This window comes from Condylostylus longicornis, unplaced genomic scaffold (genome assembly GCF_029603195.1).
Source record: "Condylostylus longicornis isolate FDR11 unplaced genomic scaffold, ASM2960319v2 ptg000038l, whole genome shotgun sequence".
Taxonomy (NCBI): Eukaryota; Metazoa; Arthropoda; class Insecta; order Diptera; family Dolichopodidae; genus Condylostylus; species Condylostylus longicornis.
Window position 1 is genome coordinate 14145394 of NW_026578007.1, and position 27142 is coordinate 14172535.

A 27142-nucleotide genomic window follows, 5' to 3' on the forward strand; every position below is an offset into this window, starting at 1 on the left:
CTTTCTTTTTTTTTCAATTTCAGATGAACCGTCCTATTCAGATTAAACCAGTGGATTGTGAAAATCGAGGAGGTAAAAAATATATATTTTTTTTTTGAAAAATTCTTTCTGTTTTTTTTTTCCCAATTCTCATATTTTTTACTTTAAAGAAAATTTTTATACTTTTTTTTTTTCCATTATTTATTTTTTTCTTAATTTGAATTCTATATATTTAAATTTTTATATTTTATATTAGATTTTATTTCAAAATTAATTTCCAATCGCTTCGGAAAAACGATGAAAATTTAAAATTTTAAATTGATTTTTTTTTGTTATAATCGAAAAAGAATTTTTTTTTAAATACTATACAATTAAATGCTAATTATGTAAATGGGAGTGTTCATTTAAAATAAATGTAAATTTTGTAGATGGACAAAAATAATTTTATAATTAAAATATTCCAATATGAAATTTTAATAATTTTAATGAAAAAAAATTTTGTAAATATTGATAAAATTATTTAAAATTTGTGATATTGTATTCGATAAATGTCCTCTTACCATTATGATATGGGGATTAATTAATCTAATCATATCAACAATAATAAATACTTTAAATTATAGAAAACATTATTCTACATTTTAGCGATTTTTGTCTTTTAAAATTTTGAAAAGCAAAGCTGAAACTTTTACATATTTCCTTATATAAAATTAGCCTTTAAGAGAAATCTTTACATATTTAGAAGACATTTTTGAATATTTTCCACAGTAAAATTTATAGCCGCTAAAAGCTTCATAGAAAATAATTTTTGCAACTAATACCTATAATATGCCCAAATAGCAGCTAATTTTTCTTACTGATTTAGTAGCCAAATTTTAGACAAAATTGTCAGCTAAAATTAACTCTAAATTATCTTGAGACTTGAATTAATTTTTTTAAATATTTTACATAAATATTTAACTACAACAATATAGATTAACAATGGATGATATACTTTAATTGTCATCGTCTCATAAAACATACAAAAACTTCCATGTCATTGGATCTTAAAATTTACAAAATACAAATTTTCAGTCATTCTTCGAATCAAAAAATTCATATGATATAATTAGAATTCATTTTACTTGCTTAACTGTCCAATTTAACCATTATATTATTAAATCATATAAAAAAATAATAAATATAATTTCTTTTCTCCATCCTAAAAGTATGCAAATAACGATATTAAAAAATTACATGGCATATGAAAATCAATTTGAAACGAACAAGTTACTTGAAATCGTTTAACTCAAAATTTCTATAAATAAGCATCAAAAAATATTTTAGTATACCAAAAAAAATCTTTAGCTATTAAAATATAATTTCTGAACTAGAAATATCAAACTTAATTAAAATAACTTTTTGACTTGCATTACTGAATTCAAATTCGGATATTCATTTCCCAACTTTCGAAATAAATTCTAGGAAATTCAAACTTAGACCAAATTTCATCATATTTACAAAATTTTCGATTATTTCGAAGCAAAAAAACACCTATAAAATTTACAAAAATTTTAATTTGAATTCTCCCATCTAACTTAGTTAAAAGAAAAACAAAAAAATATTCTCATTTTAATTTCATTTTGAAATCAGGTCCTTATTTTTTATTTTTGTGTTTTTTTTTTTTTTTAATTATTTTATTCTAATTATTTTCCATTTTTATTTTTCCAAATTTCACTTTGATTCTAATTTATTTCATTTTAATTTTCTTTATGGAAAATATTAAGCTAATTCAGCAAATATTTTATATATACATTATATATGTATATAAATATGCGTATACATATGCATGTAATATGTATAATGTTGAAAACTAATATGTATAATAATAATAATGTACGAGGTGTTCCATAAATTTATTAAAATATTCTTAATAGTGAAAACATTTTAAAATCGAAAAAAAAAAAACAAATATTTTACTGAAAATTTATTTGATTTCGGAAAATGTTCGAATTTCGCAAAGTGTTCGAGAAATTATTATTAAAAACTTTTATAAATTTTTTTTGTAATTTTATCAATTAAAGTGGTTTCTGGGTATATTTTATTAGACTTAGTTAAAATAAAAGCAAAAAATGTTATTCATAAAATTAAGACTTGAAAAAGTTCTGCAAAAACAGATCCAGCCGATTCAATATCTAAATTACAAAATTTTCAAAGTCTTTATTTAAAATTTTTGTTTTCAAAATGTTATATTAAAATGCTACATTTAAAAAATTTGCAACAACTCTATATTCACAAACTGCCCGATGACTGGTTAAAATCCAAGTTACTATTACTAGCACAAGCAACCAGTTTAAAAATCTCAGCTTGTGAAGTAAGTTTATAGTGAAAAATGTGTTTATTTTTATCAATGACCCAAACCAATGTATACAACGCAAGATACTTGAAAATTTTACATTAGATCCTTAAAAAAAAATATTAGATTTTCAAATTCTATAATGAAAAATTTTTAATATATTGCTAAAAAATTTTTTCGCTTCCTATAACACTTAAAATACTCTCGTAAATTATGTGTAAGTATATACCCTTGCACATTATGCTCAACAGTATATTGTATGAATTAATATACATATTTAAAATATACGCATACATAATTCATATTCATAATTAATTGGTTGATTTAACATCAAAGCCGTATAAAATTAATATGCCTTATTCCACCTAATATTATTCATTTATATATAATTACCTTACAAATGAATTATAATATTCGTATATATATATATATATATTCTGCTTATTATTCTGGAAGTACATGTGTAAATACAATATTTAAATATTATAATATATTTTATATAAGTAAGTAGAAGAATCTTTTGAAATTACGTTAACGGTTTCTTAAATCCTTAAATTTGAAATATAAATTTTGTAGGTACATAAAATATTATATAATATGATTTTAATTATATGTACATTCAAGTTACTCGTATAATAGTCGCAATTATACAATATGCTTTGCAAAAAGTATCATTTATTACAACGAAGTGAAATTATTTTTAAACAAATGAAAATATTTAATTGCCTTAAGAATTTCTTAATTTAATTTCTTTTTCGAACATAAACATTTTTTATATATAAAATTAATTACAAATTCCATATTTCATTTGGGTATTTTAAATTCTCTTTATAACAATTTAATATAAGAATAATAATATTAAAATTTTTCTTTTTTAAGTTTTATGCAAAAATTATATTTCCTTCAAGAGAACTGTGAAAAATTATTATAAATTGCAATATTAGCAAGTCTCTACAATGTTAACATTTCTCTGTAATGCTTCAGGTTTGAGTTCTAATCGATTAAAACTATTCTTTGTAAGTGCTAAAGTGTTGAGTTACAAAACACAGCCCAACTTTTTATGTAATTCTCAAAATACACATTGTGAATAATATGTCACATTATAATTGGCGATAATGAGAGCCTACTGAAGCAGTTATAATTTGAGACATAAAATTCCATATTTTTTTTAAAACGTGGAAATTATTAGAAATAGATTATAAAATAATAAATTATCCTTACAATAGTTGAGTATTATAAAATTTAAACTGAAATTCTTTGTATTTGCCTTAAATTTTACCAATTAATTTTATTTTCTCTAATCATTAAAATTCGAACATCCCTCATTCAATACAATAATGCTACCACTATAAACATAATATTTAGTTACAAAGTTATACAAGAATAACTTAATTATTGAAGTAGAAAATTATTATTAAAGGTATATAAAAATAAGAACAAAAATATATTATATATAATTCGTATTAAGGATAAGAAAGGAAAAACGTGAAAAAAAAACACAAACTTTTAATTAAAACTATAATAAATTCCATTTAATAATTAAAAATTTAACATGAAAGGATATTTTATTTAAATATTAAATAAAATAAATTATTAATATAATTTATTAATGTTATATAACAAAATGCCTCCAACAATAATTATTTCTACAAAGTCAAATTTTCAATTAATTAAATTTAATTCTTGTTGCGTTTCGCATACCAAAACCTATAATATAATTAAGCAATATAATTTGAAATTATAATATAATTAATTAATTGTTTATAAATGTTAATATTTATGTAATAATCTAAATTTATAATAATATTTGTTAACTATAAATAATTTAATAGATTATTTAATATAACTGTAAGCAATCCTTATAATAATAATAATAATAATAATATAGAAAAATAATTAGCCCTCAGTATTATTTTATGTTCAATATTTTTATTCGCCTGTAATAGCAATTATTATGAAAGTATATGTATAATAAACGCAATCCTCACTCCCCCACCCCACTTCCACTTATAGTAGAAAATTGATAAATTATTAAGACTAAAATTTATTGAATTATACTCTAGCCGAAAAAAAAATGAAAACAAATATTAATAATAATTAAATAATTAGTGCATAACAAATTATTAACAATAATTATAAGGATTATTTCCCCTAAACACGGGTATTTTAATTTTATGTTTGTTTAATGTTTATTATACTCAGTATATAGTAGGCAGTTAAATTCATAAATTATGCCGAAATAATTTTATATTTTAATTTTTCAAAAAAAAAAATGGCTTGCGCCTGTATTAAAATAACAATTTGAAGGTTTTTTATTATAATTTTTAACGAATACATATTAAAAGGAATTTTATATGGTCGCCGTAACATATGCAATATTTTTGGATGATTATGAAAAATATTTTTAGCATTTGCAAAAATAAATGAAACAATTTTTTTAACTATTTTTTTAAGAGAAATAATTATTATATGTTAAACGAGTCCTTCAGAATCAAAATGTCTTAAATGTTTCAATCGTTCGGACATTGTATATGAAATTTATACTATAATAACTTTCATTTTTTAAAATCTCATATATTGAATCTTTGCTTTTTTAGTTTTTTTTTAGAATTTGAAGGTATAACGAAATACATTTCATGATTACAGCACTTTGACTCTAAAGATTTAGAAAAAATTCATGTAATTTAATTTTATTAATATTTTAAGTAATAATAACAATTAATGCTAATGTTATTTGTAATATCAGTAAAAAATATATTAAAATACTTTTTGAATTTTACCACTTTTGTTCACCAATTCTCTCATCACTTCACTTTAATTCCAAATTAATTAAAATTCCGTATATTTTGAAACACAATTTTTGAAAAAAAAAAAATGTAAATATGAGTTGTTCTATGCTATTTTTGAGTAACTCATTATTATAAATATATTTGAATTAATCATTCCTAAAATGTTATTCAACAATATTTTCTTATTTAAATTATTTGAAGTTTCAATAAGTTCGTATACTTTGTACTCGCATTAAAGATAATGTAATATGTTAAATTTATCATAATTCGAAACTGTAAAGATTTATATTAAAGTATTTCATCTTTTCTGAATATTCGATTAAATTATCCAAACTACAAACATCAAAATTAAATTTCGAAAAAAATTCATATTTATTCTTTGCTTACATGGCATAAATGACGTCTCATGTATATTCCTTATTCAAACTTCATTCTACCAATCAATAGTATGTAGTATATACTTAAAAATGTGATTTTATTTTTATGATACCAAATTATTTTAATAGCTTTAACGGCCTACATTTAAATTGTATCAATAAAATTTATTTATTTCCTGTTGATTTCAAATTTATTGAATTCGAAAAGATTTTTATTGTTTGTTTTTTTTTCTTTGGCTTTTGAGTATGAGTGCAAATGTTACAGTAATAAGAGATATTTATGCGTGTTGAATATTAAATTTACGCACACACGCATTTTTATAAACATAAACTCATATAGGTACATATACATACTTAAGAAGTATGTATAAAGGAAAATATTTAAAATTGAATAATCATTTAAAGCTGCAGTAATATTTTAAATTATTTATGGTTTACGAAAAGCACATAAGAGAAATATGAGATTTTTTTTTCTTATAAATTTAAATTAAAGGCTATATTTTAAATTTTAAATTACTTAATAAATTATTTACCTTAAATAAGAGCAATTTTTAGAGATTATTTTTTTTTTTGAATTTTCAATGAAGTCCTTAAGTACTTAAGGCTTTAATATATTTAAGAAATAAAAATTAGTAAATTATTAGTCGACTCGTGTATTTTAAATTTGCAATATTTTAAATCTTTTTAGGCACAATCTTTCATATACCATAATAAGTTTCCGAGATCGAGTAATGCAATTAATGAAGCAATTCAATGCAATCTAACATTGAAAACAAAATTTACCTATGCAATTTAGTGAAACCAATAATTTAGGTTACCCAATTATAACTCATATATCAAAATTTCATTTTATTATGGTTCCCATAAGCACGTAAGATAATCTAATAGTAATCATAAAATAACTGAAGTAAATCAATTTTTTATATTCAATCTAAGTGCCATTTTTTATTAGTTAGTATACCCAACTCTTGTATATTTTTATAATATTATTCATAAATTCAATAATAATATAAAATATTTTTTATTTGGTACATTATTACATGATAAATATTAATAATCCGTAATTTATTAACTTCGAGTAATAATAATTGTTTATAGTTCGCTAATCGATTTCAATACAATTTATACAGTTTCAAATTGAACATATAATAAATAAGTATTAAGTACTAGGTTTAAATACTACTATACTTGGTAATTTAATGAAACATAATAAGGACAATGTACTAAAAATTTAAAAATATTCAGAATACGATCATAAAAATATTCTCATAGTTATTTTATTATAATATTAAAATTTTTAAAAGCATAACAATACCATATGTACTTTGACTCTGAAAGATTTTGTAGTTAAAATGAAAATAATTATTAATAATTGAATTGTCTTGGTATTTTATAGTTTTCACTGATTACAATTAAATGAATTCTCAATCTGAAACAAATTTAAATGTTACCTAAAAAAGAGAATCTATAGTTACCACTTCATTTGAATTTAATAAAATTGAATCAACTAAATTGTGAATATTTAATAAAGAAAAATTAACGGACTAACAATCTTTTAGTGAGTTTTTTGATTTACTAAAAATTTTGCAGATAAATATGAATAAAATTTAAAAAGGAATAACTCCCAATGCAATACTACTACGAACAATATTTATATGCTCAATTTTCTCAAATAGCCTCAATTCAATTTCATGAATTGTTCAGATAAACGAATTCGGCTTATTTAATTAAATAATTAAATTTATATTCCTACATTCTGATAATTTCTGTTTAATAGACCTCATTGCATTTTAAAAATTATTCTCAATATAATTTTTCTTATATCATTGGACATCGAAACTCCCCGTTTCTGCTTACCTCATTTTTTAAAATAAAAATGTGGTAGAATGAAAATAAATTTCAAAAAAAGAAAAAAATAATCTATTAAATTAATTCTTTTTAATTTTTAACTTTTGTTGTTTTCAATAATTACTCAATGGAAAAATTACTTTTATAATTTTTATTTTTTTTTCTCAATTTTCTTTTAAAAGTAAAAAAAAATCTATATGATAAGATAAATTCACATTTCATTTTATTGTGAATGTGAAAATTTTATTTAATTTTTTTTTTTTTTGTATATAGTGTTGTCCGCTATATAAACGATTAATTCTTTTCAAGAGAAAGAAAATCCACTTTACAATATAACAGTACAATATTTTTAAATATACTTTCCAATAAACATCAATCATGACGGATACAAAATACATCACTTTCCCATCTACATTCATATTATGTATATAAATATTTTATGTATTATACTGCAGTGCTGCGTTGTGGTGCATGTCTTTCATTTTTTCAGTTAATTAATTAAACATTTTCTTTAACACTCATTTTTCGAATTATAATTAAAAATTCTTAATTGAACCATTTTCAACAAATTGCAAAAAATAAAATCCAAAAGAAGAAAACAACAACAATAATATTGTAGAAAATGGAAAGAAGAGTTAAAAAAATTATAAAAGACTTTGGCTATATTATATATAAGTTTTTATTAAAGCAGAAAATGTAAAAATAGAGCAAATATTTTTTATTTTTCTTTCGTTTTTTTTTTCTTTCACCCTTTTATAATTTATTAATGCCTATACCATGAGAGTCCTTAGAGATCCAATGATTTCAGGCTTTAATTACTAAAGACACATATATTATGTATATATACTGAATGTAAATAAATGAATATGTATATAGAGAACGTTTAATGTTTTCACTGTCATTATATAAAAGTTCTTTTAACGCTTTTATAATAATTGTTTTTGAAAATATACTAAATTTCAATATTAATTACTGATCGTCCGTTTTATATTACAAGTTTTACTTGTTTGATTCATGGTTTAATAGTAGTTATTGCATCAAAATTGGCCAACACTTTAATTATGGCAATTTATTTTTAACGTTTTGTGTCTTATAACTGTTTGCTCGAACTAGTTATCGAATTATTTTATTTTATCTCATTCAGTATTGAACTTTCAATAAAAATATTATAAAAAATTATTAATTATTGTTATATTTTCAAGCTAAAATTAAAATATTCATAAATAAGTCATCCCAGTTCGAGATTGCATAATTCGATAATATGTTTGATCAGTGCTTGAGAAATTCATTTTATATTTCAACTTTGTTAATGAAAGAAACGATCGAACCAATTAAATTTTTTTGAAAAGAGCGGAGCAGAAGCGTATTTCAGATTTCAAATTCCATAAATCTATAAACAATATTTTTTATTTTACTCAATTCAAACTTATTTTTTAATAGTTCGCCTAAATATATGCAAAATATTTCTTTTTGTATTAATTTTTCAAAAAATTACTTTAACAATTCGTTTTGGAATGAATTCTATTATTTTTTTTGAATGTATGAACTTGAATAACATAGAAAATAATTTTTAAGGTTAAAAAAACTTTTATGTATCGTAAGAGACTTATACTAGAAAGACATCTTCCAATTATTAATATTTAACTATTACTTGGTAATGAAAGATAGTACCTACTACTACTTCGTAATGAAAGCACTACTACTAATAAACTCCGTTCGATGAGCAATTACTTTTACAAAATATAAATTTGTTGCAAAATAAACATCAAAATTCGTTCATAATGAATAGCCTTCGAAATAACCACCTGAAACGTGGTCGTGGTCAACATTTCTATAAAGTTGTATTCAAAATGTAAATGGCAACGACCGAATTGGCAATTCAAATGACACGCAAATTTGAAAGGTTTTTTTTTGCGTTTTTCTTTAAATCACCCATTATAATCAAAAAAATGTTGAATCTTTGACTTTAACTCAACAGATAACATTTAGTATTTTAATATTTTAACTTACAACCTAATTTGCTGATTTAAAAAAATTTTCTCTGACACATTCACACAATTTATAATCAACACATTACCAATATTTCATTTATACCATTCCTATATTTAGGTATATAACGAGGAGGCTGTATATGTGTTCATGTAACTTACAATCTTTCTTATTATTTTCTGTACTTTTATCCAATTTAAGTACACACTGTAGTGTATTTTTTGTTTTTATTAAAAAAAAAATAATTTTTACATATAAAAATGTCCTTTTAATATGCTTTTACTCCATATTTATTATGAAGAAGCAAAAAAAAGAATAAATTCGTAAATGGGAAAGAGAAAGAAATGAGAAAAATAAAAAATGAAAGAAAGAGAAAGAAAACTTAAGTGCTAAGAATTTTCATTTTCAATTTTCTCTGTAATTTTTTTTTTGTCTTTATATTTTTTCCATTTTTTCTTCTGTTTTTTTTTTCTTACTTTCTTCCTCTTTTGCCCATTATTAAGTTTTGCATCTTTCTGTCTCCATTTTCATGTGATATCATTAATCCATTCAGTTTGTAGCAAAAAAGCAACAGTTAGTCTGGCTCTGGACTCGTTTTTCTTTTTCATTTTTCGCTTTTTCTTCTGGTTGTTAATCTTTTAAACTTATGTACATATATTTTTTTTTTTCTCTATTTTTGTCGTCCTTTTCCTTCTTCTCTTATATTTAATTTTTTTTTTTGACTTCATTTTTCCCTGTTTTAAATGCTTCTTTTTCTTTTTATTATTCCATTTTTATTTATTGGCCAAATGGAATAATAAATTATCCTGAATAAATCATTCCCTATATATATATATATATATATATTATATTTATTCATATTAGTGTATACATATAAATGATGAACGAATTTGAAGGAGTAGTAAAAGGCTCGCCCTTTAATTTTGTATTTATTTTCCTTTCCTCATTTTATTCCTCATTACTAGCGATTTTTTTTCCCGGTTTTGTTTTATTCATTCAGTTGGCATATTGCCGACGCGAATATAAAAACAAATATAAACTGTTTATTTATACCAATATTATACACATACATTTCCTTACATATATATATAAAACGAGCAAAAAAAAATGTCCTTTTAATGGAATTTTCTGTTGCGGTTTTGAAATGTTTCCAAAAAATAAAAAGTAAAAAAAAAATCATTCAGTAAATAAAAAATATTTTTCAATTTCAAAGTCTTTTTCTCCCAATTCCATTCAATTATTAAGACAATTTTTTTTTTTATTTTCAATTAATAAATATTTGAAATTCAAAAAGAAATCCAAAGCACAAAAGGATATAAGAAATCAACGCAAAGTAAAAATAAAAATTTATTTATTTTATTCAAATTTTTTAAAATTTAAGAACCTCTTATAAAACAATTCGAATAAATTATATTTAAAAGTTTATTTCGTATTTAAAATAAACAAATTAAAAATTTTCTTTAATAATATACTGAAATAAAAAAAAAATGTAAATAAAGACCAATTTTCTCCTGACCAATAATAAACTGAATATGATTTCGTGTGATTGATGAAAAATTGTGTTTGTTAACAATTGATAAAAAAAAATAATCCTTATTTAAGTTAAAAGAATTTTAAAAAATTTTAGTAAGGATATGAAAGGATGTGAAGCGTTTAGTACAATTCATTTTAATAAAACCCCATTAGTAGTTTTTATACCTTTTAAATCTTATAATTTGAATTTATAAAATGTGAAATTGAAAATTGTTAACATAAGTTTTTCCGAAAGTGGGGTAACTAGAAATTAATGGAAGAGGGCTTTTTTGTTGCCACAATATTACTTGTTCTATTATTTAATTGAGCACTTTTCCAAAAAAAATCCAACAGGGTGCTGATTAATTTTAATCTGTCCATCAGTTCTGTTTACAAACCTTCAACACGCTTGAAAATAGATAACTGAAATTTCATAAGTAAATATATTTTTAATAGAAACTTATCTCCGTAGAAGAAAATTTTCACCAATCTCCCCAAACCCAACTCCACTAAATGTTATACCGCTAAAACAAGTAAAAAAGCCACTTTTCGACCATTTACATTAAAAAAAATCATAAACATTTTTCAAATTTTGCAATACAGTAGTAAAATAGTGGCGGAATTCTTTTACCGTTGCATACCATGGAAACTTCAGAAAAACAATTTTAGACATAAAATTAATAACGTTTTTTCTAAATTTTTGATATCGTTTTTCTTCTAGTCAATAAATCGTAGAAAATTAAAATTTTAGTAGTTGTTAAACATTAATAAATGGTTTATTTCGTTAGAAGGAAATTTTTTTCAACATCCGCCTCTTCTCATATTATCATTTTTTTTTTTTTTTTCATCCTAAATATATGCAATTTTTGTTCATCCTAAATATATGAATGAAAGTTTTATTAAAATTTTAATAAAGTAACAAATTATTTTTAAGAAAAATATTTTTACAAGTTGAAGATAAAAGTGCTAATTTAAAAACCTTTAGTTTAATACAACTTTATTTAAAATTTAATTTTTAATACTTAATTTAACAATATTATAACAATTTTAATTTTTAAAATATAAATTAAAATAATATTCTATTTTACAAATTTTAATAATTATTTTACATTTTGTATTACAAAATTTTTGGTAAATAGTTTATTGTTTAGTGGCAGCTGCCATAAAGACCCTTACAGAAACTAATTATTTATAATTAAAATTACAATCTATTATGGGTCCTTTTTAATTTTTTCAACAAATTTAAACCTACAATCAAATTCACTTTTAAATTCTTGCATTAAATCATTAACATTTTATTTTATTCATTGACACTTTAGAAAATATATTTTTATTGGAATACTTTAAATTTTTGCAAGGACAACAAGATAATATAAGTAGAGCAGCCTCTTAATATCTCAAAAAAACTTAATTGAAATACTCTAAGAAATCATTTCCAATATATTAATTATACATATAGAATTTATTTATTATTTTCATTATTTTCTATAAAATAATTTTATTTAATAATATTCATTCTTCATGTATGAATAATATTAAGAATCATTATTTTACATATTCATATATGCAAATTCCTTAGAATTTTATTAATAAAAAAATAATTAATTTAATTTTTAAAGAATAATATTTTATTATTAAATATTTTTACCCTATTCACTTTTCCTATATTATTCAAAAACAAAAAAAAAAAAACAAAAATGATATTCACTGAATTAAATTTGAATAATTTTTTCTTTTTTCAAATAAATATTCAATAAAATATTTTTTTTTAACAATATAAAATAAATTTTATATTAAAATGATTTTTCAATTTTATGCTGCTCCTTCTAGTTACAAATAATAAAAAAAAAATTTATGAATGCTTTTGAAATTCTTCAGATTATTGGAAAATAATTGTTTGAAATCTTCAAATCTATTGGAAATCATTTAAAATTCAATTATTTATACACAAAAAAAAAAAAAGACAAAAAAAAAATGGAAAGGAAAAAATTTTCTTTTTTTTCTGCTTTTTCTTTTAGCATAATTTTTTTTTTTTTTCATATACATTCAATAAGTATGTGCACGCATGTGTAAATACAAAATTTTATACCTACCTATACAAATTATTATATTCAATTATATAAAATGATTTAAATATAGGCAATCCAAAATTTAAAAATAAACCAATATTCTACACATAAGTTCGGAAAATGACTGTAAAGCTGCGTTAAAAAATTAGAATGCGTTCAATTAAAAAAAGCCAATATTTGTTACTATTCAGGTAAATCATTTACGGGCCCATTTGACAACTCTTATTATTTTATTTTATTTCTTATATTGTAATTTCTAAAATTGGTCAAATATATAGCCAAATGACTTTTGAAATTTTACATTAGGCAATCGAATAACTGTGTCAATATCATTTAAATTGTGGGCTATATATTTGATCCTTGAGCTTTCATGTGATTTCAAAGTATCATGTGAATAGACAAACAACCGGAAAATATAGACATTAAAAACAAATTGATAAATTTATAAACTCATTTTAAGATAGGTCGTATGGGTATAAAAGCTCGTAAAAATTTAATTTTTACAAGCTTTTATACTCCAGAGAAACTCACCTTATTCTCAACAATCTTAGAATGTCTTCTCAACATGTCCTCTTGTCAACAACGTCTTGTTGTAGATCGTCTTTATTAACTTAAATATAAAAACTTATAACGAAATCATTCATAAGTTACTAAAAAAATCGAGGAGACTCAAGTACGATTTATTAAAAAAATTAAAACGATTAAAGAAGCGATTTTGGAGAAGCACTCATTTTCGTTGCAAAATTTTGTATTCAATAAGAATATCGTCTCAGTTCTCTTACACACTCTACTATACCAAACAGAGACAATTTTACTCAAAATTATTAAATATCGAGGGTCAAACTTACTTTTTGTAGCCTGTCTGTCACTTTTAATAGACACGATGTTATATAGCACAAATATTCTTAAAAATTTTCCAGATAATATTTTAAATTTTTTTCGGTCATTATTTTGTTTAAGAATTATATAACAAAACTCCCAAATCTCGTAAATTCAAATTCTTGGAATAATATTTACGTTCAATAAATGAATTGAGTAATTTTAATATGAGATTACCCTCTACAAAGCATGTATAAAATTATACAAGATGATATACACACGTATTTAACATTTTAAAGGTAATTAATTATTTATGTATGAATATTCATTCGTTGATTTACACAGATTCTCTTTTTTTTTTCCTGTATATTAATATTAAGTATACTTAATATAAATATTCATTTACATACATTTATCTATATAACATGTGTATATTAAAAGTACGTATAGAGATAATTTTATATTACACCTGTGTGCATATATGTACATTTATGTATGTATTTTATATAGGTAGGCATAATAATATATTGATATAATTATAATATGCTTTATTTCATTTATTCCATATAAATATATAATATTATTCTGGTATATATGATTATCGTATCTTACCCTTGAGAATACACATAACATTATTCAATATATTACAAACATATTATTATTTCTGATATACTATACTTGCATATTACTATACTTATATATACTGTTATATTATATGTATATAAAGCATACATAATATATACAATTTCTAAAGTGTTACATCCTTTGATCTTAATTTCAATATACATTGAATGAATATTTGAGTTTTGGAACAGCAGATGAATATTTTATATAAAAGCAGATGAACAGATGAACATTTGTTGAATATTTTTGTACATGATATTTGTTATTCTTGTTGTTTTTCTTATTTTGTTGTTGCTAAAGAAATTTTTTGTATATTTTCTTTATTAAAAATTTTGATCTGAAAAATTCTATAGCAACCATTTCAAAATTTTAATATACTCTTGTTATTGATGTTATTCTTGTTTTTGTATACATGTATGTGAATTATATGAATATTTTATATATAAATTAATTAGATTTTTGTCTCTTCTTAAACATAATTTTATTATGAAATAAAAAATAAATTAAAAAAAAATAGGATTTAATTCAGTTAATTTAATTAACAATTTAAGGAATTTATTGTGCAGTCATGCTAAAATCAAACAAAATTTTTCAAATATTTATGTATGTATCTATGTTATTAGAAAAATAATTTTGAATATTAAAACATTTTAATAATTTACAAATTTTAAAATACCAAGACTCTCTAAATGATAAACATAATATTATAGCCCTTAATTACTCTTTTTTATTATATCGAAGGCAGCCGAACTCTTGAAAAATTTAAAATTTTTCAATAAAATAAATTTTAACTCGTACCTTCTTACCAATGCTATAAGAATCATAAAAGTATTTGTGCAAACAAATAATCATGCAAAACTTATGAGCAATAGAAAGGAAAAATCTTACCTAAACGATTAATTGTACAACTGTTCCACATTTATAGGCTAAAATGCACTTAATCAAAGTGTAAAATAGAATTGGTTACATAAAATTACTTGCACGTTCCTTTCCCGTTTCGATGTAGCATTTTTAAATTTTATCCAACAATTTTATTTACAACAATAAAGCATTTCTTTTGTATAGGTTGAAATGTGATACGTGCTCATAATTGAATAACACCATAATATTTTGATATTTCTCATAACATGTAATTCTAATACTATAAGGTATTATATTAAATTTACCATAAAATTTCGTGTTAATTTTATTTAGTTCTCATATTATATTTCAAATTTCCATATTGACTTTTTAATGAAATGGCGATTGAAAAAATAAAATTTTGCAAAACAAAATGTTTATGAGTGACACAAATAATAAGTTTAAAATATATAAATGGTTAAAATAAAAAGGAATGCACTATAAGAGGATTACAATTATTATTATTAGGTATTATATAAGAATAAATATATGTAAAATACGTCCAATTAAACATGAATATGTAGCGCGTGAAATATGGAGAAAACGTCGTTTAATAAATTGAATGGTTTTATGAAATTTTTAGTGAAGTTTTTTTTTTATTTTTACAAGTGTAACTAATTTTGTAAATCTTAATTTGTAATTTACTAAAATTTTAGTACGGTATTTGAATCTGAAACTAAATTCAGGCATATTTCAATAAATCATTCTAAAATCTTGAAAAATGAAATAATCTCTTCTTTATTATAATTATTATAAATTCTCAAGACAAATTGTCGAATTTAACATTACTTGCATTAAAAACACAGAACATATTTAAAGATTGTTTAAACAATCAAATTATAAAGCAATTTTACAAAAAAAATCAAAAATATTTGTTCATAATTATATGTTAAAAATCCTTTATAAACCGAAGCAATTACAGTGCAGATGAATATTTTTAGCAAATTTAAATTTTCAAAAAAAAAAATTTGAAAAAAAGTGCTTATTACTTTTACTCTGTCCGTCCGTTATTATTCAACCTATTTCCGTGGAAGAAAATTTTTACCTATCTCCACCTCTATAAAAATTATAGCCTCTGCAAAAACGTAAAAATGCCATACAGCATTATTTATTTTAAAAAAATTGTAAACATTTTTCATATTTCATAAAAGTGGCAAGTTTCTTCTACCACGGAAGACAAAATGACTTTCACCGTTCAAGACAAAAATTCACCGTTATCTAAAAGCCATCGTTTTTCTTCGAGACATCGGTCTCGAAGAAAAACGATGGCGTGTAGTTGAGACCGGTCAAAATTCGTAAAGTTTGAATTTTCTGCACTACATGTATATTTTAGACACTCCGAGCTTTTCCAAATTTCTTTAAATCTAGAAGGCTAACGGTAAACGCCATGCCATTAAAAAATTCAATTGTTTTTCTCAACTCACGCAATCAATACATTGCTTTGAGTATTATGTTGACGTCTCTTTAATGTTTTTAACCTCATCCTAAATGTATGCAATCATTGAGATATTTTTTAAACGTAAAAGCAGTGTTTTCAGTTGTTAAAAGGAAATGTTCTACTTTGGCCAAGCCCAAGGTTTGACTCAACTATATGTCATTGTAATTGCCATCAATTACAATCTCAATTGTTTTTTGTTTACTTTTTTAAACAATGATCAAATTCATACATTACAGAAAACAAAAAATAACCATAAAATACAGAAAAAGAAACTATTTTAATTGAATCTTGATTAAATTATAAATATAAATACTTTTTTTTTATTATGTAGAACTACATGAATAAATTGCATTGAAACAAAAGACAAAAAAAAATTCAACGGGTATTATTGTGCAATTAAATAAATAAATAAAAAAAAAATATTTTATTATTTTTTTTTTTTATTTTTTTATCTTAAAAACATATTTTATAGAGTTATGTTTATCATTATAATTAATCAATTACACGTGCCTCAAAATTTAATTAAATTAATAATAAAAATTAAATAAGAATAAAATATACAGTGAATTAAAAATTATTGTCGGAACTCTAGACCATTAAATATGTTTTGATAATTTCAATTAAATATTTGATAATTTTCATCAAAATTTTTGTCTATTAGAAATTAAATTTTAATTTTATATTTTAATTTTGTAGTTTATTTTATTCAGCATTTAAGATTAAATTGAATAAGTAATACAAGATTATATTAAAATTAACGAAATTTGCATACTTTTAGGATTAAATTAAAAAATTACGTGAGTTTAATTTATTATTTCCGAAAAATTGCTGTAATGACTGCAATTTGGTGTAATTTCTGTGGTAACAAACAATATTTAAACAATATTGAAATGGTTTTTGTAATTCTTGATTTTATTCTAAATTTGAATTATTCTTAAGGCAGTCAGTCCGTACGCTGTTAAATCTTTATTAATGTTCTTTAATTGACTCAAAATCTGTTATTGATTGTTCTTTAAATAACTCCTATATTCAAGATCTATGTACGATATTATTATTAATTACCAATACAGCATATAGTTGTTTATCTTTATTATTAATATATTAGGAGAATAACTAATTGGAATTTGAGAAGAAAATTTTTTTTAATTTTTCTGCATTGACTCTTTTCTTTGATTACGTCATCCATCTATTTTGCAGTTGTATGAAGGAATTTGCATTAGTAATTTACGAGTTTTTTTTAATACGATCAGATTTTAATTCAATATTCATTATTCATAAAAAAAAAATCGAAATTGCTCACTCCATCGGTGAAAATTTTTTCTGTTTCTAGGTAAAAATAATCACTTTTTTTGCCATGAGCACAGCAATTTTTCAATAAGTGGTCAAAGTGATTAACTTACATTTACATTTTAGCACTTTTTTTCATTAACAAATTGCAAAAAAAATTAATTTTTTTATTCCTTACTTCGTATGTGTACAGTCAATCTCATCTTCTACTAAGTTTCTAACTATAAAAGCAATCACAGTTGAAAATAAATGAAATTCAATGATCTTCTATCCGAGCAGCTCGATTTTCGCTCGACTTACCTCTTATTCTTATATATTAGAGTTAAATAAAATATGTAATGAAATTGATTTCAAATTCCATTTAGTATTAAACAAACCTAGCTATAGTGTTACCAACATCTAACTAAAATATTATTTTCATTTTTCTCTTGTCATTACCATATATACAAGTAAATGCATAATTAATGCAAAATGAAATTGTAATGAAGAATATTAAATGTCATTTAATATTTTTGTCAATAAAATGAAAAAAATATTTTATATACAAAAATCCAGTTTATCTTCCATAATGCATTAACAAAAAAAATAATAATAAAAAAACCATTTTGCAACATTAATCTAAATATTTTTTATCAATTAATTGACTACAGATAATTTTTTATTAATTTTATTTTTATTTTTTTATAAATATATATTGATTTTATTATCCTTAATTAGTATTCGATCAAAATAATGTATTCATTTTACATCACTTAGAGCTATACATAATATATATATATATATATTATACACATATATCATTTGTGTACATACAAAATACACAATTTTTTTTTTGTATATTAAAATATTAAATGCAAGTTAAAATATATGAAAATAATTTAATTATAATATTAATGGATTCATAGTCACTTCGAATTTTAAAGACATTAAAAAATTTTGATCATTTAATGGACATCGAAATGGAAAAATAAACAAAAAAGGAAAATATGAAAAAAAAATTTTTTGTTTTAAATTAAATTGAATTAAAAAAAAATTGCATATATGGAAAACACAAATTAATTTAAAAATAAAAGTGATGCTGAAAATGTTGACATTTTTTGTACATGAATATGTCAGAATTGATATTATACAAAAAATAAAAAACAAAAAACAACTCGAAAAAATGTTCTTCTCTTGTGTACGAAAAAATTTGTATGAAGTAAATGTGATAGGAAGTGATTGAAAGCACGAAATTATATGTCAAAAGTTGTGGTATTTTTTCCCCCAATGATAACATCTTTCGTTGAACTTCAGTTTTTTGACACAGAAATTCTCAATTTTGTATAATATTAAAAAAAAGTTATTTTCACCATATTGAATTTTTAATATTTAAAATTATCTACTAATATTAATCTACTTTTCAATGATGAACAGTCTACAATAAGAAGATGTTTTTATTATTTTATCGAATAATTATTATTAATTTTCAAATGAATTCTTATATGCGAAGCAATTGCTGTTTTGGAAATATTCTAGCATTTTTATATTTTTAAGTCTTCTTTTGTGGCAATAGGTATTGCGTGAATACAAATTTATTTCGATAATTAACATAAATTTTTTGAGTAAACATTTGAAATAGTGTGATTTCTTATTAATTTTAAGGAATACTAAATCTCCTAACCCAAAATTTTGTAATTGACGGCAAATATATTGTTCAAAGAAAAATATATTTTCTAATGGTATATTTCCTTTTTGTATTTATTTTCTGCTAATTCGGTATTTTAACAAAATTTTAATTAATAAACAATTTAAGTGAAATGAAATTATTTTGGAAAACTTTTTATTTAAAGCAGATTAAATACAGTCTCTCTCTTCATAAACTCTTTTTAAACTTCATAAGCTCCAAAATCTTATTTAACAAATTATTTCTTCAAAATCGAATTTTTAACTCTTTGCTCTTTTTCTTAAGGTAAGCTTGTCGAAATGTTAGCAAGATTTTGTTCTTCTAAATTGTGAATCTAAAGTTTTCTATTTTCAGTTTTATTTCGTTTCAAAACCAGTTCTTTCTCATATTTGATAAAATTTCAGCTTTTGGCCAATTATTTATAAATTGTAAGCCTAATTTTTAACTTTTAAAATAGAAGGTAACAGAAATTATCTCCTGATACAAAATTAGGAGTAAATCTCTCAATTAACTTAATAAATTTTTTTAAAAGTTTTTATACTGTGTCAAGAACGTTTTACTGGTAGTAAAACTTTCTTGACACAGTATTCTTTCTCAAGTATAGAATAACAAATTTTAGCTTTAAATAAATAAAAACCTATAAAAGTGGATTTTAATACAATTTCTTGATGAAAAATTCTACTTTAGAAATCAATGCTTTAATCAACTGCCAATGTTTCAACGTATACAAATTCAACTTCCCTGAATTTTCGCTTTATATTTATTCTGTCTGCAATGTAATAGAAAATATTATTTCTTTGATTCCTCATAAAATCTAAACATTTGTTCACTATAAATACAAAATTTAGTAACGTAATACAAACCACATATTATTTGCTTCCATTTAACAAAAAAAAAAATATTCCTATTATCTTTACGATTACAGCTGTTGTTACAATTATCATAACTTTTAATGTTTATTTCCATATGCACACAAAAAATAACGCACAAACATAAATATACAATACTCATATAATTAAAACAAGTTAACAACTTATCTAATTTGCTAATTACAAAATAACTAGAGTAAATATTAATTTATATATACCAATATTTTTATTAGACCCAAAAACTATAGAATCCTCTACGATTATATACTCAAAATTATAAAAATTCAACTTGAAAATAACTGAAAAACCATCATAGAAAAAAACTTTCTCGTATACAATTCAGTTGCTACTACTACTACTACAAGCAATAAGCAATGAATTTTTAGTTTCATTAAAAATTAGTACTTTCCTGAAATATTATATACGATTCACGCATTACTTCAATACATACATACATTTATAGATAGTACATAAAATCTGTGAAATATCATTCATATTATGACATAAGTATAATATTAAGTATCATTATAAAACTAAAATGAATGTATGAAATGGACTTTTATTTAATAAAATTTTAAGGATATTTGGAGATCCTTTATGCTTTTGTAAAATTTTATTGAAATGATAACCAACTAAATACTAAAAAAGAATGAAATAAAGTAGCTATATGGTTGGTAAAATAATTTTTTCCGTCGCTCTATTCAAATTTGAAAGTATGAATTTTTAATTAAAATACAAAACACATTAATTAATAAGAATTTTGTCCGAAATATGAAATTTTAAAGGTTATTTTGTAACTTTGTAAAATAGTTAAAGTTAACGATGGCAACATGGAGCTCAGCCAATATTGTTTTTTCAAATCAAGTTTCAGAATTACAGTGAAAACAGTTTTAAGTCAAATGATAATTTTAAGCTTTCTTAGGACAAATTTATAAAGAACGGAATTAAATTAAAATATTTCGCCTATAACTAAATTTTATTGCATATTTTTAGGGGCAAGAATTACTAAAATAGTTATTAAAGAATAAAATGTTAATAAAAAATTTGATTTCTTGGATTTATAATTTTTTCGGATGAGACACAAATTGAAACAGTTCTGCCTTCGGCATTATGATTTCGGCATAGCTATCTGAAAAAAAAACTTACATTTCTTTGGGATTTTCAACGATTTTATAACTATGATGGCTATAAGTTTGTGGCTCGATTTGATTTAGAAATTTCAATTTTTTAAATCGAAATTTTGTAAAATTTACTTGGAATCCTTTTATAACATAATTATTATTGTTTAATTTCTAACCTAAATTATAATTTAATTGCATTCAAAATTCCGAAAATAATTACGCATATTCCTGCCTCAAAACGAGATTTACGAAACAAAACTAATAAAATTTGTTATATTAAAAATATAATAGACTCAAAAATATTAGTTTAAAATCTTCTTCAGCTTCAACTTATTTCAGTAGTCATGAATTTTAATTTTGTCCATAATACGTTACATATTATTACAATATCTTTAAAAGCATACAATACAAAACTTAAATCTTTAAATTCATTTTATTAAATTGAAAATTTTCAACATTCTTTTCGTTTTAAACAATTAAATTTAAAAATAGCGAAACTAAACATAAAATTATTAGAGCAAAACCCATACTATAGTATTCTATTCTTAAATTTAATCAATTTTTAAAAAAAAAAAAAGAGAAATTCTTATGCAATGCTTTTAACTAAATTGCAAATGCAGTAATGTAATAAATTTAATAAAATAATAATACTTGCTTATATACTTATTATCACATTAAATAAAAAAAAACTCATATTAAAAAAAATACATCACTTCTATTAAATTATACAAAAACATTACATTAGAAAAAAATAAAACTAATATTTTCCATTATTACCGCACTAACAAACCATATAGAATACATTACAAAATATTTTAGAATAATAAAATGTTAGAATTTCCACCACCCCTAAAAATATGTAATTTTTTCCTTTTAAAATCAATTTTTTTTCTCCCCCATCCTGAAAATTAAAGTTGATAATGATAGTTTTAAAAATGAAAAGTTATTATTGTTATAAAGTTTTTCCGAAATTTTGATAACCTAGAAAAATTTCACTTATATATGCAATATATATCATATATATATATATATGCACCATTTATTATTACCAAGGATTCCATGTTAAAATTTGATATTTTGATCTTTTATTTTTACTTTTCATTGTCGTGTTTTTGTTTTTGATTATAAAATATCCTTAATTTTATGTTTTAACAACGTATGTACATACAGCTACTTTTTTATTATAATAAATATTTGAAATCAACTATTTTATATACCCAAAAACTTAATAAAATTGTTCAATTTAATATTATCAGAGAGACACACAATCACAATATAATTTCGAATTATACAATTTAATGATTCTTGAAATTTGTTTTTAAATTTAAAAATACCAAATGTAATGGAAAATAATGCAATTTTATGAATGTAATTTTTTTTTTTTAAATCGTATATTTATACAAGTCTAAATTAGAAAAATCATTTTATAAAATTAAGGACATCTAAATTCGTATATAGAAAATATTACTGCAGTTTTAATAACTTGAGTTTAAGCTTTAAAATCAACTTTAAAATTTGGTTACAGGAAAATTTGAGAGTAAAATTTGTGGAAAAACAATCGAGGATATTTGTGTAGAAACGATCTATTCCTACTTAATTTTGTTCAGGTTTTTAAAATTTATGAATTTTTAGTATTTTCAATTGAAATTAGGAATATATGAAGTTATGTTAGAAAACATTCCACAGTTTTGGAAATACTGAAAAAAAATTAAACATACAATTTGTGAAATCATCCCCTCTCCCTCAAAATAATTAAAAATTTTCACTTTTAAAAATTTTTGAGACTTTTAATTGTAACATTTGTTAAAATGTTGTTGAAGAAAAGTTTTTGTAGAAAATTAAAATTTACCAAAATATTTAAAGCGAAAATCAAGGAAGGAAAATGTTTTTGGGAAGAAAAAAATATGATAAAGACGTTGATTAAAATATACTGAATTTTTAATTCCCAAAAAAATTTTTTACTAAATATAAGCTAAAATAGGCAATAGAAGATGAAATTTTTAAAAATTCTTGTAGCGATACGAAACTCTTAAAATATCAATTAAGTCTTCCTTTTGAGAAACACTGACTAATTAGTAGACTTTTGTCTATTGTTATTGAGAATGGATCTTTTATAAAAATAAAATTTGTTTTCAAAAAATTGTGTGACCGAAGAAAAATATTTCTAATTAATCGAACATTTGCGATTTAGAAAAATAAACCCATAAAATTAAAGCTCATTTAATGAAGAATTTGAAATAGCACGAAGTAAGATTCAAAATTTACTCATTGACTTCACAATATTATTAGCTTCAAAATTTGTAATGCTATTGGAAATATGTACGTTGGTATAACAGTTTTTTACTATGGAAAATATAGATAGTTGTTGACAGTATTTAATGGTTCGAAAAAAGATTGTTCGTTTTAATAGAGAAGTTAAAATAAATTAATTCTAAAATAGAAAAAAAAATCATTTTTTAAGTTAATATTACTCGGAGATGGAATCCTTTAGAATCTGGCTCATTTCATAGTATATTTTACAAATTTTTCAATTACAATTTCATGGATTTCAAAGATTATTCTAAAGCACAATATTGCATCAGTATATAAAGTTCTAATCTGTTATATAATTAAATTTTTTAGCTTTAATTACATGCATATTTTTTAAACATCATTCATCTATTCACCAATAATACATATGTTATGTACGTAAAATGTATAAACCTATAAGAACATACAGAAGTTTAGTAAGTTTCTCCTTTTGGTGATAGCCTTTAAAAAGTTTTATACAAAGCAATTTCTTGTGCAAAAAAAACCAGAATGATTTTACTAATATTTTCTCTAATAATTTTTCTTATATAATAAATGAAATTTCTTAACTGTACATAACACTAACATTTCCGCTTTTCATCTCCTCTTTTCTTTAAAAAAAAAAAAACAACTTTGAAAACTAAAACTTTTCTCATCTATTTAAAGTTGATATGGTATAGAAATTGCATTAAGCAAAAAAAAAAAAGTTTGATTAATTATTTAAAAAAAAATTAAAATAGAATAAAAAAAAGAAACTACATTATGTCAACTGCAATCAGGAAGAGTTATTTATTATAAAAATACAAACAAAAAAAAAAAGGAAATTATTCTTATGTATTTAATTTATTCACAACTTCACAATATACCAGGTGTTCTTAGTGCAAGTTATATAATCAAAAAATTATCACTAGATTATAGAACCTTATAAAATCGAAGAAATACAGTGCGAATGAACGTATACAATAAAAATTTTCTCTATTTTATTTTTCCTTATTAATCTAAAATTATTTTGAGGTACAAAAATTTTTTATACATAATATACGCAATTATATTATAGAGCTTGTACTGTTGATTAAATTATTTAAACTATTTTAATACTGTTAGGTAACACGTTCCCTTGTGGATTTCAAAATTATATTTTTCATAATAAATTACATGTAATGTTGAATGACTTTCCAATTAGAAGATTGTGAAGGCTAATTGGTAGATCTATATCACGAAATCTCTTACCAATTAGCCTCGCTCTATATGCGCACATGTTTGCTGATAACTAAAAGTAGCTCACTCTGTAAGTTATAATTATTTATAACAAACCTGTTGTTTTAAAAGTGAGTCTAAATATTACACACGATTTTATTGCCATGAAACAAATTTTTAAATGGGCACACTTTAGTACTCTATTCATAATGATTATTTAGAGTAAATTGATCAAATATCATTAAAAGTGAGAGCAGTATAACGACTCGTTTCAAAATTGCTTTAATTACCACCTTGTATATTTAGTTTTCCTTTGAATTCATAGATTAAATATACTTATGAAATAATTCATCTCTTCCCCAATTAGTTTTCTATATCAGAGATACCTAATAAAGTTTCTAAATGACTCACACTATATAAAGCAACTCACCTTATACACGTATGTATAAACACAAGTGAATATTATATTTTAACATTCTGTTGTGCAATAATAATTCTTAATTTAAAATTTTTTTTATTTTTCCATTTATTATTGAAAATATTTTTTCCTCTTGAATAATTTTTTTTGATTTTCTATTTTTACTATGGAAACAATTTTAATGGTTCTTTAATTTTAAATAAAGCGTAAATTTTCAATTTGATTGAGTATTTTTTAGTAGCTGATCAGAACACAATTACATGAGTGGAATAAAAATCAAAAACAAAATAATAAAAATTGTTGATTGAGTGTTTTTCAAATATGATTCAAATGAGTGATTCTAAGCCTTTTATAGAACAAGTGTTTTTCTTTGCATTTTGTTTTATTTTGGATTTTTTTTTTTTGGTTTTAATATTTTATTATTAAAATTAGAATAATGAATAATAAATAAAGAAAAAATTGATAAAAAATTAATAAATAAAAATTATAATTATAAATTATTTAGCTGACCTGTTTTATTTATTAAATAATTAATATTTAATTTTTTAAAATATATTTTATGAAAAATTTATATACTATAGGCAAAATATTTTATACTTTTGTGAATTCAATAAAAGCATTCCAAATTTGGAAAAGAAAAATTAAATTCGAAAAATTAAATTTTTTCTGCATATGGAAATTTTTCTGTAAACTTGTAAAAATTATTTAAGAACAATCTAGAACTAGAGATTCTGTAGTATACTATACAATAACCGTAAATGAATAAAATGTATCTCTTGGAGGACGCGTCAACTAAATTTATTATTGAAATTACTAAATCTTTTAATTTTAAAATCAAATCTTGAACAAGATTTACGTATTACATGTTTGCGAACAATTATAATTCGATAATAATAAATATGAGAGTATAAAAATGCACTTTCACAGTGAAAATTTTCCAAATTTTTAATTTGAAAGCAAACTATAAAAATTTCTTAATTTTAATAATGCCATTAAAAACTTTAATTCAACCAAAGAAGCCATCATATTCGAAAATTACAAGTTATTTCAATAAATAAAATAAATTTTTACTATCGTTAAATTTATTTTGAAATTTCTATAAAATTTTCCTGAAAAACTATCAATTTTTTGTAAAATTTTCCAGAAAAACTATCAAATTTTTGAAAAATTTCCCTAATATAAAATACTTTAATTAAATTATTTTAGTTGGTGTTTTAGTTGACTTGAATATAGAGAATTTTTATACATAAATAATGTATTTAATTTCTTATCCAAGTTTATTACATAATTAATATTTATTAAGGTAAATTAATAAATTGCCCAAAGACAATTTATAAATAATATATTGAAACTTTTGACATTATATTATCAAATATACAGTAGCCATAAATTTAAATATTAAAAAAGATTTTTAAAACTTTCATCGTACAATTAAAATAAAATTTAATGAGGTCAGTATGTACCCAAAAGCATTATCTATATACTTTAAGAAAATTAATAACTTTGTTTGCAAATATTTCCCAAAAGTATATAAAATTGATTCTAGGTAAAGATACACCATTTTGGAAAGTCTATTTTTACCAAATTGCCACGAAATTATATGTTTGTTGTGACTCAAT

The 27142-nt window shown here is 21.7% G+C and overlaps 1 protein-coding gene across 8 annotated transcripts in view; it reads left to right on the forward strand.

The window, feature by feature from the left end:
- Positions 1-27142, forward strand: part of LOC129609307 (CUGBP Elav-like family member 4) — a 168966-nt gene that overhangs the window by 75667 nt on the left and 66157 nt on the right. For all 8 annotated transcript variants that reach the window (XM_055521256.1, XM_055521259.1, XM_055521262.1 and 5 more), the window contains exon 2: positions 24-72. In XM_055521256.1, the coding sequence (XP_055377231.1) occupies positions 24-72 (49 nt within the window). The remainder of the gene's footprint in view (positions 1-23; positions 73-27142) is intronic.